Here is a 17617-nt window from a genome sequence, read left to right as displayed (position 1 = left end):
GTTTGGAGGATGTACAGACTGGTGCATTCACCATCTCTTCTTTTCTCTGGCCCTTAATTCAGTCTTACCTGCTCCATATGGGAGTGCCCAAGATTGAACCCAAAAGTTTCGCAGAACAAGCCTCCATCCACTGATGATTTTGTGCTAAGGGGAGGAGGAAGGGGAGCTGGGTCTGTACCAACGGGCTCTGGGTTTCAGACAGGATCAGTGGCTCGCAGCAAGAGAAACTGGAGGGGCGCAGAATGCTTCCTCTGTGCACAGCCGAGCAATTTCCCTTGTTTGGCTTCGTCTTCTCCAGCCCCCAACTCCAGAGGAAATGGGAAAATTAATTCCACTTTCCATGCCCAGTCTGCAAGAGATGTGACATGTCTTGGTCCTTGGCTAAAACTGATGTGACACACTGTTCCTTGATCCAGGCAGATTTTGGATCTGGCCCAGGGTTGTTCTAATCAAATGTGGTTTCCAGAGAGAGAGAGCAGCTCTTTTAAACTAAACTTATTCTGGTACGCTGGGTGGTGTGTTACCATTACCAGCAGTGAAACAAGCAATTCTCAAAGTTTGAATCACACGCAGTCAAATCTGGAACAGTTTTGACTTCCTTCAAAGCTCTATAGAGTAGAACTCAGCAATGCTCCTCTTGGAAAGCTTGAAATTTTTTTCGTCCATTTTTACTCATGGTCAAGTCAATCTTTCCTTAACATGATTTTTCCAAGTAAGCAGCTAATGCAGTCTCTCAAGGAGTTTGGGGAGGGTGGGGAAATGTGTGCAAGGGGTCTGCTTCAGGTAGACTGAGAGACCCTGCCAGTTCTGCTGCAGTCCATGCTATGACACATGTATATGGGCCCTGGCCTGTAAATATTGTTGCATGATAAAGATTAATACGTAAGACTAAAGGCTGAAGATCCCTGACTGATACAGATAGGTGGAAAAAAAACATATAGGCAGATATAGAGATATAGATATAGATATTCCAAAGCACCTAAAGATTTCTATTTTGTGAGCCTCTTGCTTACACAAGCACAAATCAGAAGAAAGAATACAAGAATTTGAGTTAGACAATTGTAAAATGGCATAGGTGAGAGGAAGAATTGAACTTAGAACCCTTCATTACAGGTAAATAAAGATTTCTCAGGATTTCAGATAGCATTCCTACTTGCTGTTCTATGGACTAATGATATTTCAAATCTAGTTTACAGTAATATTCTCCAGACCCAGTAATATTACAGTTAAGTCTGAGTGATTTAATAGCTGTTTAATGGTGATTTTGGTCCAGGTGAAGTGGTATTGGCCTCCAGCAATGCCTTAGGCTAAAAGCATTGTGTCTTAACAAAAAGCATTAACCTGCCCCTCAGACATCCTCAGTATTACATTTATAGTCCTGTCAACCAACCTATGAGCCACTAGAAACATAATGGAGGGGGGTTTATTGTTATTTTTATATTCTCTTGAACATTAAGAAAAAAATATATTGGAGAAAAAAGTACATATAAGATATTGCTAGATATAAATTCTAGACAGATGAGCCACATGGGTTATTTTCCATCTCACAGTGTTATTTTGCTATATGACCAGAATAAAGTTTAGTTCAGAAAAAAGAGTGGAACATGTTTATTCAGGTACTGAATAAAAAAAATTGAATTAATTAGAGAATATAAATCTTCATTTGGCTTCTGAAGTTATCTGTAGATGTGGTAGCATGAAATTGTCAAGGGTGAAGATTTCTCATCCAGGGAGATTTTGAGTACTCAGTAAGTGAACTACTATTTGGGACTGGTAAAGTGCCCCTTTCCTCTTTCCTCTTGAAGTCTTCCTGTACTAAACAGCATCCATAATCCTCAAAAGAATTTGATAGAAACATTTACAGTATTAATTGCTCTCAGTTTCCCTTCCTTTTCCTGATTCCTGGGGCTGGATGCAGGGAGTGCTGCAAAGCCTCATGTATACAGGCTTGCTGTCAGTGCACAAGTTGACAGCTTCTCTGCAGAAGAAACCTGCTGTGGCTGGTGCTTGGTCCTGTTCTCATGTCCCTGCAGCCCCTGCACAGGAGCGAGGAGCTCCTCTGTGGTACTGGCCCTCCTGTCTGCCCCCTGAAGAGGGACTGAAGAGAGAAGCCTGTTCTCAGTCCAGGTCCCTGCGGCTTGGGCACCTCAGAGGTATAGAAGCTGCTCTGCTGCTTGTGGAGTTTGTGGAAAAGTAAACTATGCAGAAGGTTCTCAAAGTACATGGAGATAAATGTCCTCATGAGGAAAAGAAATGCATTTCCATTCTCTGAGGAAGGAGGGGATTTTCATGCTGTTACCTTCTCCTTCTGCCCCAAAGACATGGCAGGCACTGGCCACTGTGAGGAAATACTTCTAAGCTCCAGAAATGTTCTTCCAGCTGCTAGCTTTATTTTCTTCCTTTCACCTTCCTAAATATTCAAAGCTGACAGTTCTTATCCTGTTCTCAAGTTGTTTACAATGCTTCTCACTACCTATAGTTTGCATGGCTTTAGTGGCAGCAGTTTGAGGAGGCACATTCGTGTCATCTTTAGGAAGAAGAGAAGTTCTCACTGTGACAATAACAGCTTAAGGATCATAAAACAAAGCCTCCTGTTGTGAAAAGGCACATGCTGTAGTTCATTGGGACCCCCAGTTCCACCTACTCAATCCAGTTCTTGCTTCTGGCTGCTCAGTTTTCCCACCAGATCATCTCAGGACCAAGAGAATTTTGAGAATGCACATCATGGGAAGTCTTGGCCTGGAAATCAGGTGTCAGAGCTTAATCATAGAATCATAGAATCATAGAATCATAGAATCATAGAATCATAGGGGTTGGAAGGGACCTCGAAAGATCATCTAGTCCAACCCCCCTGCCAGAGCAGGGTCACCTAGAGTACATCACACAGGAAGGCGTCCAGGCGGGTTTTGAATGACTCCAGTGAAGGAGACTCCACAACCTCTCTGGGCAGCCTGTTCCAGTGCTCTGTCACCCTCACAGTGAAAAAATTTTTCCTGATATTCACCTTGAACCTCCTATGCTCCAGTTTGCACCCATTACCCCTTGTCCTATCATAGGTCATCACTGAAAAAAGCTTAATCCCATCTTCCTGACACTCACCCTTTACATATTTATAAACATTGATGAGGTCACCCCTCAGTCTCCTTTTCTCCAGGCTAAAGAGACCCAGCTCCTTCAGCCTTTCCTCATAAGGGAGATGCTCCACTCCCCTAATCATCTTTGTAGCCCTACACTGGACTCTCTCCAGCAGTTCCCTGTCCTTCCTGAACTGAGGACCAGTGCCCACATAACCTGAAAGTACTTACCTGACCAGCAAATATGTATGTGCCACTGGCATGCCAAGCTGGCTTCTCCCACTGCCACCCATGAGCTAAGGGCCATGAGCATGATGCACACACTCCACAGATACACTTCCCTCTCTTCAAATTAGGCTCACCAGCAAGGAGGCCACAGGTACACTTGGATGGTTTCCTGTCAGACCAGGTTAAGTCTGGAAGAACTGCCTCCTGACCTTTTTGGGTGGGTACAACACTATGCAAATGCTGGGCTGCTGCTTGCAGATCTGTGGCAAACATCTGATGAGCCTGAGGTTTGATGGGAGCTTGAGAGTTGAATCTGAGACTCAATGGCTTGAGCCAGGGTTTGCTCTGCCCCACAGTTTCTTGCATGACATAGTTGTGACTCAAAGGCTCATTGATTTGCAGTGGGATGAGGTTTCTCAGGGCCTGCATTACCCTTGAAAAGGGCATTGAGGCTAAGATGTTCCTTAGGCAATTCTGAAATGTGAGTCTTGGTGAAACAGGTTGTCTGTCCTGCTGAGGATGTATTAACCCCCTGCCTCTCTCTCCCATTCTTGCCTTCCTTTCATCTTCTGCATCATCTTAATTTTATTCAGGATTTATGTCACTGCTGGAGTGGTGGCCTTAGTCAGTACTGAAACAGCAGTGCAGCTGTGCCCTGTAATCAGGTCTTGTATGGTACAAGTGTAAAAACCTCACGTTAAAGATTTTGAAGTTTAAATGCTGTTATTGTCCCATTCTTTGTTATTTCAGCCAGGAAGGTTTCTGAGGAGAACTTCTCTCTTGGCAAGCCCCACCTCACACTACATTAATTTTCCCTGAAGTTTCACCCACTGTATTGTGGGCTTCACCAGCAGTTTCAGATCCAAAGTTCCTCCTGTGGTTTCAAAGCTTCATACTGATGTTGAAAACGTGGAGCTTGGCTGTTTATATACAAAATCAAATATGTAGCCACTCCGATGAAACAAGACCCAGCCTGGATTTCCACCAGGCATTAGTATAACTGAGATTCATTGCTTTTGGCTGGGAACATTAAAAAGCCCCCCAACACAAAGGAACAGAAGGGCTTTGAAAAGACCATGTTTTATATACCACAGCTGACAACTGCAATGGTTCAAAAAATGAAATAAATTTATCATTAGACATTAATTACCAAATAGCTCTATTTTCTCCTTATGCTTCATGTAGGTTAGACTTCTGCATAATTAGGATGAAAAATGGAGATAGAGTGGATCTTGCATTCAAATGACATAAAGTCAGTATTTGCTCCTCAGAAAAGTAAGGTAAAGATTTTCAAGAGGACAAGAAGTTTTGGAGGGTTACATCAGGGAAAGGAAAAGTAAGTAAGCAGCCAAGCTTTGGTCTCTATTTAACAGAAAGAAACTAATTACAGGATGGTTTTAAGTTGTAGGCAACTACAGTGTTCTGTTTTGTCAACTGTTTTTGCACAAAGCTCCAAACATTGTAAAAATCTGTTTTCCTTCACACCTAGCATTGCTATGAGCTAGATTGTAACCACATTCACAGTGTGTTAGAGCCTGCCTCAGGGTTCCTTTGCAGCAGGCTTCAGCTGGAATTATTTTTTTTTTATAAGGATCATTCAAATGGAACAATCATAAGAAATTATCATAAGCCATCTTGGACAGAAAAATCCTGCCACAATAAACATGCTGAAAATTTTGCAGTAGGCGCATTGAAGATGCTGATGTAGGCTGGATAACTGCTTAGAGACACACTTTGGATTGTGCCTGATACTACTGTTGTTTGATGTTGGGTAGTGAAAGTGCATCAATTACCAGTCATGGCAGCTGAGGCAAGGACTTGGTCACAGTCATCTTGAAAGTAGATTGGTAGAAAGTAAATAGTAGACCCCTGTGTACCCTGCTCAGGCACCAACCATGCTCTGGGCTATCCAGGTCCCTCTTGGGAGAGAGAAGCCTGTGGAGGTCCAGGGTGGGCCTTTTGGAGGAGAACTGGGTAGGGAAACATGGGACACCTTGGTGAGAGATGGCAGGTTGTATGGCTTCTGGTGAGGCTACAACCCATGTGGTTGCTTGGCGCAGGGTGCTGGCAGCTGAATACTTTTTGTGATAGCTGGGAAAAAAAGCACAACAGCACTGAGATAAGCAAAAAAGCCTTTAAATTATGAATTTCAGTTCCATTATGCTGATCATCACTAACCTCTCAAAGGAGTTTGTCACTTGCAATTATGTCTGGGTGGAACACATTCCCCTCTTCTTCCTCACTCTGACCCTGCACATGTGAGCAGAACATGGCTGTATCCTTTTGCAGATCTTTATCTGCTCACATTCCCAGTTGGGACGTCAGGGTGCTTCCCTTGCACTTCTTAATATTTGTCCTTTTTCTGAGTCAGGAAATGCTAGAAGAGAATTCCAGTGCCTTGGAACAATCTTTATGTCAAAAAGGTCTCAATGTGTTTGTGTGCTAATAGTTGAGTGGAGCCTTCCCAGCTCAGCAGGGGCTTTGCTTCCCCAGGGGCAGCTCCATAGAGAGAATCTCATGAGGTGTATGGGGCAAGGTGTGAAGAGTTGGTAGAGTCCTCCAAGTTGCTCTTTGCAGGAGGGGTCAGTCCAACTCAGATCACTACTTGGGCGATGACTTCTCTATGCTTAGAAGCATGGAGTAAGTTAACACTCAAGGTACGGCTCTTGCCCCAAAGTTTCTCCATGCTTGGTCATGCAGCAGGCTGCAGAGATGCGGCCATATGCAGGATCTGGCACCGTGGATGGGATCTGTGAGGGGATTTGTTTAGAAATGACCATTGCCTCTTTGATGACCTGCTCTGAAGAGGAACCTTGGTGGTAGATAAGTGGAAGAAAGAAGGGAGGCAGCGGGCAGCCACGTTGCCCAACAATCTGGGGGAGCTAGTGAGGACAACTGAGAGAGGTTTCACACTCCTTTGCCCTTTAAAGATCGTGAAGTACATAGTCCTTCGGGGGACACAGAGCTGAGTTTCTCTCCTGCTACACTGAATTTTCCCCTGGTATCCTGCTGCAAGTGCTTCACAGCCTTGTGAAGGTGCCTGTGTGGCAAGGTGCCTTGGTGTCCCTGTCACAGCAGCTGCTGGGTGATCTGCAAAGGGTCTGATGGAGCTATGTGTAAGAGCACTAGTTGTGACTCATTTGGCTGTTTACTAGAAACCTCTGGGTGTGTGTTTCAAACCAATTCCTAATTTCTAGATTACTGCTGCATCCAATGTTTAACAGGCTTCAAATAACCTGAGCCCTTGCTGAAAAACATAAGGCTGGTGTGTCGGGTTGTCTCTTGGCTGCAAGGCAGGAATGTGTGCAGGGGGAGAGGGGTTGTCTCCTCACCTTGTGGTTTTTGGGATGGAGTGGGAGCCGCTGCCTCCATGTCTCACACATCCTGGGTGGGTAACAGAGTTGGAAACTGCAGGGAAGGGCCTGGGATGCAGTCTGGGCTAAAAGAAAAGGCAGCCAAGGCTAGAATGGGCTATAGGAAATGTGCAGTGGCGTCCGTGAAGCTGGAACATATGCCTGAGCGTGTGAGAAAAGAAGCAGTTGGATGCAGGAACAGCAGTTGGATACTACAGTGGGAAAAGGGAGTAGAAACTACCTAGCAAAGTTGAATACATGGATTTTATACCAGAAAGCAAGGCTCTGATAGTCTGATAAGTCCTGTGTTTCAACATCCTTGACAAGATCCTGATCCTCAGGATGCGATGCAGTCCTCCCTTGTGCAAGGTGTCTCATGACACCATTCTCCTCAGCAAGGAGAAGGGCTTCATTAGTCATGCTCTGGTTCTGGGGAAGCTGAAAAGGGTCTGTCTTTGGCCTAGTGACCCCTTTCTGTCCTCTCACTAGGCATTACCAGGCGGCTGACATAACTCCAAAAGTCATAGACCCTTTTTCATCGCAGCGGTGGTGTTTGCATATCATTCGTTCCTGGTTTCTCTCAGGCTGATATAAATATCTCCACAGACAGATTTTAGCAAATGTAGTAGTGTCTGGTACTAGATTATTGTTCAGAGGTTAGTGGTGGACTGCACTAATGGATGAACTTTGTGCCTGCATTTAATTAAAGCATTAATTACTCTGTGCCAAAGCCACGGCGTTTTTAAGCACAGCGTGACGCCTGTGTTGTGCCTACGGGGCAACCTCGTGGCCACGTCTGGACTCTGCTTTGGATGTTTCTATCAAAATAAAGATACAGATGCCAACAGGAATGACTTTCTCCCCCTCTCCTCTTTGTATCGGAGAAGTCTGAGTGTTACCGGATCCCTTGGTCCTGGCTTCCTTGGTGTTCCCATATCAGGTGGGAGTAGTGTTTCTGCTGATGCAGTGTCTTCTGAGTCGTCTCCTGGTGTAGATTGCTGTGTGTTTCACAGGAAAGCGGATGAATGATATCAAGTCATTGAGCTTATAAGTAGCACACTGGCAACCTGCCACTAAAATATAAATACATTAAATGTACTGAAGGAATTGTTCATTCTGTTGTTTAACGTTGGACATGTCCCAGTTAGGTAAATTTAATCTTCTTGAGAGTTGTTGCATTACAGCTGAATGAGATAGGCAGTTATCTTATTACTGATCTTTCTGTCATTCAAGGTTTGTGTTCTGGCATTCACAGTGTGAAGCGTGCTTGCTCAAGAGCTGTACTGTGAGTATTCTCCAAGGGAGATGAAGCTGCTTAGGGGATCTGGTAGTACCTTGCAAGGTCTGACCCTTTATCTCTAAAATGTTCATGCTCCTTGTCAGTCAGCATCGCTACCGGTCAGTCCCACCTCCTTTTGGATAGAAATGTACAAAATGGTTGCTTTGCCTGTGTTTGTTCGGAAGTGCCTGAAGCTCAGCCTCACAGCATTTGTTTTCTTCCCATGTATTCCTCTTGTTAGCTTGTGCTATGGGATTTTCTGCCATAATCCTTTCCAAAATCCCCGGCCGTGCCTCAGCTCCTGTTGAGGTCAAGAGCAAGGCTCCCACAAATTCCAGGGTGATCAGGGGCCAACACTAAGCAGCAGACTCAAAGCCAATCGATTGCATGAAAGAGGAGTCTCTCCATTGTTTTCCACAGGTGCTGTGTCAGGCCCTCCAAAAGTGACCCTGCAGCATTAACTCTCATGACTAATCCTGCGGAAGCCCAGGGAGCTGCTCCTGTGCGTAAGCACTGCCAAATCCAGTGTGCAGAATTAACAAGCGCTCTGCAACACTTTAGCTCTTCTCTTGGTTGTATGGTGAAGGGAAAGGATGGGGCAGCAAAAAGGGAAGCAGAAGGAGTAAATGAACAGAGAGATTCTGAACTCGTTGTGAGGAATGACAATGTTCTGTGTGGAATGCAAGTACTTAGAAAAATAAGACATTGACTGTGTGTTTTACAGATAAGAGAATGTTATTTTATTGAACAGAAAGATATATATGTTTCACCTGTTACACCTGAACTAATCAGTGTAGGCTTTTAGAAGAGGTCTGTAATTACTCTGAGCACGTCATTAGTTAGATGTAAAATGAATTATATTGCTCCATTTTATTACCTCTAGGGATATAGCCATTTGTATCATAAATTCATTGACCTCATCTTAAATGATCAATCCTGTAAGACAGACTTGATTCATTAATTCTTAAGTGACATTTTTTCTTCTCTAGTAATTTCCTCCTAACTGCCTTTTAGTCTGGTATTGTAAGGTGTCATAATACTTGCAGACAACACACATTTTATACTTCTATCTTAAATAAGCAGTGTAGACTGATTGCTTAGATAGACAGACAGACAGACAGAAAGAAAACAGTGAAATACATGGGTGTAGTAGATAGACATTTCTCACTGATGTTGACTTCAATGCTTTGAGACATTGCATATAATCAATGAGATAATTCTTAGCTATTTTGTCCATCCGGAATGTTCAGGGAAATCGAATCACTGCCTTTAATTTGTGTGGCCTTAATTAATTTTATCTAGTGATGAAATATACAGGATGGTCTGTGATCAATATGTGAGTGAGGCAGGCAGACTTCAGAATGTCTTATACCTTAGTGAATTATTGAAAACAGGAGAAATCAGTAGAGAATTTCTAAGCAGGATTTCTAAATATTTTACAGAAGAAGAGTAAATACTTGTTTAGCTAGGAGTGACACAGGAGCCCACTTGTGATAAACGAATACAGCAGCAAAACACTAAAGTATTTCAGTGAATTTTTCAACTGATAACTAATAAATTCAAATTACTAGAAAAAAATGCCACTGGTTTTTTGAGGGCTGTATTTTTCTTTCAGTCTGTTTAATTAAAAGTCACTAGTGGGTTCTTCCTAGAAGGATAAGGAGGGTGAGTTTACATTCTCAGATTTCTCAGGTGTTTGTTCAGCAGCAGAATTACAAGTTGGTTTGCTTCCTTTGCCCTGAAGGAAGGGCAAGTCTCTATAGCTGCACCACCCCAGGACTAAAATAGGGAAGCATCATCATCTGAAGTCTGGCCCCATCCCTTAACAGCAGCCACCTCTGGGGCTGGTCTTCTCCTCGTCTTTCTCCTGCAAGCAGTCTTTCTGTGGGTCATGGGCCAGGGTGGGTTTCATCCTGCCCCAGCCTTCCCCAGCAGCTGGCTGGGAGCTCCTGGTACCCCCCTGTGCAACTCGTGGGGTACATGCAGAGACCGCCTGCCTCTGCACAGTCCTTAGGGCAAAAGCATACCCTGCAAGGGGCAGAAGGATTGCAGTGGTGTGCAGCCTGATTCCGTGCATGCAAAATAGATAGCATTTGCTGGCTACAGCAGTGAGTTCCTTATAAAAAATGACTTTAAGATAAATTCAGCAGCTTTACTGAATTAAATAGTACCTTATTAACTTGCTGTGTAGACTCAAACATTCCCCTTTTGTCTGCTTGGAAAACAGTAGCAACCCAGAAAATAATCAGGAGTTCAATTCTAAGATGTTTCCATCAGATGATCCTGTGCTGACTTGCCAGGTGGGTGTCAAACCTGTGCCAAATATCTAAGATGGTTCAGTGCTCACTGCTGTGTGTTTGCACTGTGCATGGCGAGGGTTTTCCCAGCTCTGGTGTTGCCTGTGGCGGCCGCTGAGCCTTCCTGCAGGGAGCAGAGGGACAGCCGAAGCCTGGTAAATCCCAGGAGCCCTTGGAAGTGTGGGTGCCCCATGCCTGCTCAGTGCACTCCCACTTTCCATCTGCCCCACGCCTAGGGGGGATGTATGTGCCGTGGCAGTGGAGGCGTTTCTCTCGACCCTTCTGTGTATTTGACAGCCTTTTTGTCCACGTTTTTTAGGGTGCTACATCGTCAGTGTGTGTTCAGTGTGGGGCTGGACTTGTTTTTCACACACTAGAAAACTTTCTTCCTCGTGTGAGGCATCATGCTGGAAACATGCCCATCCTAATGCTACGTGCATCGAGCAGCACCAGCACCCCTCTGCTTTATCTCACATGGCACTGTGCCAGTGGGCCCAAGCTAAAAATCCGAGCCCCGTGTTCCCAAACTTCAGGGGTGACTTAATAGTTGCTATGTCTCAAGTAATTACTTAGTTTAATTTAAATGTTGGGATAAAACCTTTGTGGTAGAGAAAGAGATTGTGTGTGTAAGTGTGTGAATGGGGAGGGGAGGCAGGAGAGGGAATCAAATAGCAACCTGACTGGGTAACCAGAAGGTTGCAGAGTTAAAATAAATGGGCTAATAGCCGCAGAATATAGTGTGTTTGCATGCATATATATATATTTTAAAGATATATTACTGAAAACTCAAAAATGTCACCTCTGTTTACATTAAAGAAAACTGAGAGTTAAATGAGATGGGTAATCAGATGCCCGACATATGCTGTTTTGAATTGTTTATATGGCCAATAGTTATTAAAATTAATTATCCTTTTAATGCGGTCTTTTCACTACTTTTTTTTTTTTTTTTTTTCCAGAAGATACAGTATCTCAAAACAAGCCAGTATAGTCTATTCGGAAAAGGCAGAACAAACAATACCAGAATATATTCTGACATGGTCATAAGCTCAACGTGCTGATAGAAAGCACCCAAAATCTCAGTCAGTGACGTATTTTGATAACTAATGTAAATGACAAAAAATGGTTTTTTTTGTGTGTGTAAAATTCTGTCAAAAAAGTAAGGCACTGAAAAATCTGACATCTGTTTATCTGTTTATAGCTATGGCAAGATTACTCATATTAATTCTTGTTTAAAATGCCATATGAAGGAAAGGCATTTGTGCAAACAAGAGTCATATTTGAATTGTAGATCATGTCTTCACCATCTGTGAGAGCTGTTGGTGTTGCAAAATTAATGTGTTAATGAAATCACAATAATTTCTCTGAAGTAATGGATTCTGAAGCCTAGAATGACTATTTTTTGAACTTTGGTTTCTAGCGGTTTACAACTGGGAAAACCTTTCACAGCTTAATTAGTTCTGCAGTCTTACTTTAAAAAAAAATTGGCTGTGCCTTCACCACACCAATGGTAACACAGAAAAGGATTAAATGGAAAGCAGAGAAACAAAGCAAAAATGAGCCTGCAACGCAAACTTTTTGCTGTAGTATTTGAAAAGTTGCTCAATAGGCCCTTGCTTGCCAAGAAGTTTCACTTAAAGTAACTAGTACACAAGAGTGGGCGAACAGCTCAGAAAATAATTCCAGCTTGCCAAAACATCACAAACTGGGACTATTTGAACCTTACACAAATGTCCTGACTATTTCCAAGTTTCTCCTTGGAATGAAGGGCAGAGGATGAATGATCCTTTTTGCTTCATGATGCCATTTTAAAATACCCCACCCTTTCCAACTTACTATTTGATATCCATAAAAGAATACTAAACGTTGCAGTGTGCTGCAGTTTAACAGAATGGTTTGCATTCATTTCCAGCAACTTTCAGAGTCTTTTTCCAGTTGTCATCGTCCTTGTGTAGTGTGGCAACTCCCATGGTACAGGTGTGCTTAGATTACCACTGAGGAGTAATCACAGCCATACTCATACGGATTTTGTATACTTACCTATATGTGTTATAACAGTTTATGCTAGCTGAGGATACTTCTCTGTGATACGGGTTCAAGATATATAATGTACTGTGTAAGGTAGAATTGAGATTATGTGAGCCAAAAAAAGGGAGTGGCATTCAATTCACCAGAATTTTGAAGCCAAAAAAGCATAGTTTTCAGAAACGTAACTGGTTTTGTGTTTTTTTTTCTACTAGAAAAATAATGTGAATATTTAGAAAACAACTGAAAAATTTCTTTTAAAATAACACCATGAAGAGAAGATTGCTTTTCTTACCTGATTTGATTTTATTACTGTGTTGTAGGTATGTGACTGGTGTAAGCACATAAGACACACAAAAGAGTATCTGGATTTTGGGGACGGGGAAAGAAGGCTTCAGTTCTGCAGTGCAAAATGTCTCAATCAGTACAAAATGGACATTTTCTACAAAGAGACACAGGCCAATCTTCCAGCTGGACTGTGCAGTACATTACATCCTCCAGTTGAAAATAAAGCAGAAGGCACTGGGGTGCAGCTGCTGACTCCAGATTCTTGGAATATACCGCTAGCAGATGCTCGGAGAAAAGCCCCATCCCCAGCGTCTGCAGCTGGCCAAATTCAAGGTCCTGGACCATCAGCGTCTACCACTGCCTCTCCGTCTGACACTGCCAACTGCTCTGTCACTAAAATCCCCACGCCAGTTCCCAAACCTATTCCCATCAGTGAGAATCCAAATATTCCACCAGTTTCTGTCCAGCCACCTGCTAGCATTGTGCCTCCAATTGGTGTCCCACCTCGCAGTCCTCCCATGGTGATGACAAACCGTGGGCCAGTTCCTCTGCCCATATTCATGGAACAGCAAATTATGCAGCAAATCCGTCCACCATTTATTCGTGGTCCGCCTCACCATGCCTCAAATCCTAACAGCCCTCTGTCAAATCCAATGATTCCTGGAATCGGTCCCCCGCCAGGTGGTCCCAGAAATATGGGCCCCACCTCTAGCCCCATGCACAGGCCGATGCTTTCCCCTCATATCCACCCCCCCACAACACCCACCATGCCTGGAAATCCTCCCGGCCTGTTGCCGCCTCCCCCTCCCGGAGCTCCTTTGCCCAGCCTTCCCTTTCCCCCTGTCAGCATGATGCCAAATGGTCCTATGCCTATGCCACAGATGATGAACTTTGGATTGCCGTCCCTCGCCCCACTGGTGCCACCCCCGACTCTACTAGTGCCATATCCCGTCATTGTCCCTTTGCCTGTCCCCATCCCCATTCCCATCCCCATCCCTCACATCAATGACTCCAAACCCCCCAATGGCTTCTCCAGCAACGGCGAAAGCTTCATTCCAAGTACCTCCAGCGAGACGCCTGGGGCAAAGCCAACCAATAGCTCTTCATCCCCTCGAGAGTCAAAGCAAGGATCGTCTAAATCCTCTGACTCATCACCGAGCTGCTCAGGCCAGTCCCTAAATCAAGCTCAAGTGCTTCAGGAGCACAGTAAAAATGAAGTTGTTGACTTGACTGTCAGACCTAGTAGTCCAGTGAACAGCAAATTTGGTTTCCCCAGCGTGCTACAGGGTCCACAGGACGGTGTGATAGACTTAACGGTAGGCCACCGGTCTAGGCTGCACAATGTTATCCACAGGGCTTTACACGCCCAAGTGAAAGTGGAACGTGAACCTAACAGTGTTGTAAATTTGGCTTTTGGTAGCTCAGACAAAAGGAACTGCAGTGACTGCAGGGACAACTGCAGCCCAGTTGACTCAAAAACGTTACCGTGCAGTGACGGAACTCACTGCTGTCCTGTCTCCTTAGCCTCCAGCACACCGGGACTGGAAACTAGCGCAGCGGTGTGCAACGTCATTGTGAATGGCAGCAAGAGCACGGAGGGTTCCAAGAACCCGGAGCCGCCCCAGGAGTCGAAAAAGCCCCAGCCTGCGGAGGAGCTGGCGGTGAGCGAGCTGGAGTCCGTTAAGGAGAACAACTGTGCATCAAACTGCCACCTCGAGGGAGACGCCGGCAAGAAGCCTGGGGAGGAGCCCCTTGCCGGGGGAGACAAACAGGACCCGAACCTGAACAACCCAGCAGACGAGGACCATGCGTACGCTTTGCGGATGCTGCCCAAGACAGGCTGCGTGATCCAGCCTGTGCCAAAACCAGCAGAAAAGACTGCTCTCGCGCCGTGCATTATCTCAACGCCAATACTCAGCACAGGGCCAGAGGATCTGGAGCCACCATTGAAAAGGAGGTGCCTCCGAATTCGAAATCAGAATAAGTAAAGGTTTGTGTAATCACTACTGCCTTCTGTGTGAATAGAATGAGCATTTTCGGGTACGAGGTCAAACTCCTGTGGATGTGGCCTTTATGAAACAAAAAGATACAGGTTCCAATTTATCAGCGCTTTCAGAAAACTGTTGGTATTTCTGTTTTAATATTGTTCTTTGTGTTGTATTGCATCTGTACTTGTCAGTACTCCATCCATCAGCAGCCTCGTTACACTTACAGAACATTTCACGACGGTGCTGGCTGTGAAGTTATTGTGCTGTGTATGTCAAAATCAGTGGTTTTCTGCCTAGGATATGGTTTAGGTCTGGGCCATTAATCTGTTTACTTATTCCAGCTGAGTTACACAGCAACTCAAGCCTTCACGATGATGATTGGAAGTGCCCTGCAGCATAGCATAGAACAGGATGACCCAGCTGCTCCCTGCTAGCTCAGATCCAATTGACTTACCAAACGGTCATTTCCAACCATCTTACTTTGGTCTGCCTCAACATCACAACCTGGCTTTCAGCTGGGTTGGTCTCTGGGGAGTGAACCCTCTCTCCCTGAGCTTTTCTTCTGTGGGTATCGGTGCTTAGGGACTGCCTGCTGTTTGGAACCTGTCTGCTGTAGCTTATCTCAGCAAAACGCGTGCCATGGGGCTTTACCCTCTTACCTGAGGTATCTGCCTTTGGTGCACGTCTCCCACCTTAGAAAAGCAGTTGAGGTTTCCCCCAGCCCTGCAGTTGTTGCATGTGTGTGATTTCTGGTAGGGCTGCAAAGCAAGGCAGAGAAATGCTAAGTCCATCAACAACCATGGCTTGCCCAAGGACAATGCTCCAGCAGCAGAAACACTCCATCCCTTCATTCCCTATTCCCAGCTTACTGTATCCCTCTGATAAAAAGTGCCTTTGTAAAACTGTTAGGTTAATGTATGTTTGTTGCATCAAACCTGTGAGCAAGAAACAAATGTAATTGCATTTGTTTAGATTCACGAGCGTGGAGATCTTCTTTCAGGAAAGGGGAAAATGGTGGGTGTTGCAAGAAATCTGTTCCACAGTAAAAAATACTGACAGTTTGCTGGATGTGGCTTGATGACATGCCAGTTTTCATTACAATCCATGGAATATTCTGTAGCCTCCAGTAAATCCCTGTCCCTGGTAGCACAAATAGTGACTGCAACGGCGCAGTACAAATATTGCCTTGAAGGGATTGGCACCTACACCAGTAGATAGCAGTGCGGGCTGTGGAATCTGGGCCATTGCAGCATCTCCCTGCTCCATCAGTGGAGGCTAATTGCACCATCAAAGATACCACAGTGTAGTCAGGACTCCCTTCGTATTTGTTAACACTGAGTTCTCTGAGCTGGCTGCAGTGCTAGAAACATTACTTTCCTTGATCACAAATAGTATTTATTTACTATCTTTGGTGGAACAGAACCATTATTCTCTGCTCCCGGCATGTGCTGACACATTTAAAAGATACGTTTGTAAGAACAGATGACAACTGTAACTTTCTTGGACTCATAACTAACATATACAATAACTCAGAATATGTAAAATCTTTACATGCTCCTAGGCCCTGCTACAGGGAATCCCCCTACCCATGCCTGGGGTCTGGATGGATTATATGTTCCTCTCAGCAGCAAGATCTTTACTAAACACCCCCTGGTGTGCCAACTCTGGAGCTTGGAAGATTATCTCTTCATAAACAAACACTTGATTTTACTTGTGAGTTGTGATTTGAACTACTGAGAAGGCTGCTATTTGACTGTATCCCTCTTATTTAAATCTAGGAGAGCTGTGGTTAACCCATCCTTTCCCACTTTGCACAAGCTCCCCATAGCTGTGGTTTACTTCAAGCCAGTGCTAAGAGACTTGTACGTTTGGGTGCTGACAGTGTAGTCAAGGACAGGCTGGTTCTTAGCATTTATTTATGCTTGCCCAGACCATTCAGGCTGCAGTAATGCCACCTTTCCAAGGTCCCAATCCCTATAGGCGTTTAGCATAATCCAGAGTCAAAGCCTTAAAACTCAGAGAGAATTCTGGCTTCAGTGAGTTGTGTACTTTGGGCTGTTGTCACAATTCTGCCTTGAATCATTTCACAGATAGTATTTGACAGAGAAGGTGGGCAAACTGAACAAGCTGCACTGAAAAGGCAAGAAGGATGCTTCATCACCCAGTTATTGTCCTCAGCTCTTTATATTCTCTAAATGCCAATAACTGCCACTGTGATTATCCTCAGGAATAGCCATTTTCCCATTCACCAAGAGTTTTATATATTTCTTTGTCTCAGAGTAAGGGTTGTCCTACAGGAAAGTTTTCAGGTTGCCAAGCAAGATTAATCTGACCCAATGTAGACATCTGTAATGAAGACACAGCTAAACTAATTTTCTAAACTCCGCTTAAAATCAACCTAGAGAAGCAGGAACTTCAAAGAGAGAGTTGAGCTCATCCTGAAGTCAACAACTAAGATAGCTCAGAGGAATTTTGCTCCAGGAGTTGCCTATTTCTCCCTGCTGGGAAGGAAACTTAGGGTGACTGACACAGACATAGATGTCCCTTTAGACACTGTAAGTTAAAAAGCCCGGCCTAGGTGTCCGCCTCTGGGGTTTGTGCAATAGCATAGCATGGCATGGTGATAGTTACTAGTCAGTCTGTGTTCATCCCCTCCTTTCCCTGCAAAAAGAAATGCCTCTATGCAGAAGAGATATGAAACCATGATCCTCCTTGTGTGCTTCAAGGGCAAGAGGATATCCAAAATACTCCGCAGAAATAAACAGCATGATAACCATCTCATTCCAGTGGGTACCTCAGTGAAATGTGGGTGGGTTTCGAGCCTCTCAAGGCACGCACAAGTGATTTGTGCAGCTCTGATGATTGATTTGAGGTGAAGACTCTTTGGTTTCATGCAGAACCCTCCTTTCACTAGTGCTGGCAAGAGCCAGCCCAGGGAGCAGGGGGCTACTTAGATTTGTGGCCTCCCAGCAGTCTGTCTATGAAGGCTGCACAGGGCTCAGAGCCTGCCCATGTCTGTACAGTGAGGACGAGCAGGGGGAGCGGAGCATTGGTGCAGCCCCTTACGCTGCAGCCCCGACCTCCACCA

General features: G+C 44.6%; 1 protein-coding gene across 1 annotated transcript in view; it reads left to right on the top strand.

Moving 5' to 3' along the window:
• SOBP (sine oculis binding protein homolog (Drosophila)) overlaps nucleotides 1-14529 on the top strand; it is a 101711-nt gene extending 87182 nt beyond the window's left edge. The window contains exon 6 of the mRNA XM_008938508.1: nucleotides 12577-14529. Coding sequence (XP_008936756.1) covers nucleotides 12577-14529 — 1953 coding nt within the window. The remainder of the gene's footprint in view (nucleotides 1-12576) is intronic.
• The last annotated feature ends 3088 nt before the right edge of the window (nucleotides 14530-17617 follow it).

Source organism: Merops nubicus, unplaced genomic scaffold (genome assembly GCF_000691845.1).
Source record: "Merops nubicus isolate BGI_N331 unplaced genomic scaffold, ASM69184v1 scaffold19514, whole genome shotgun sequence".
NCBI lineage: Eukaryota > Metazoa > Chordata > Aves > Coraciiformes > Meropidae > Merops > Merops nubicus.
Note: the sequence above shows the minus strand (reverse complement) of the source record. Positions and strands in the feature narration are given on the sequence as shown.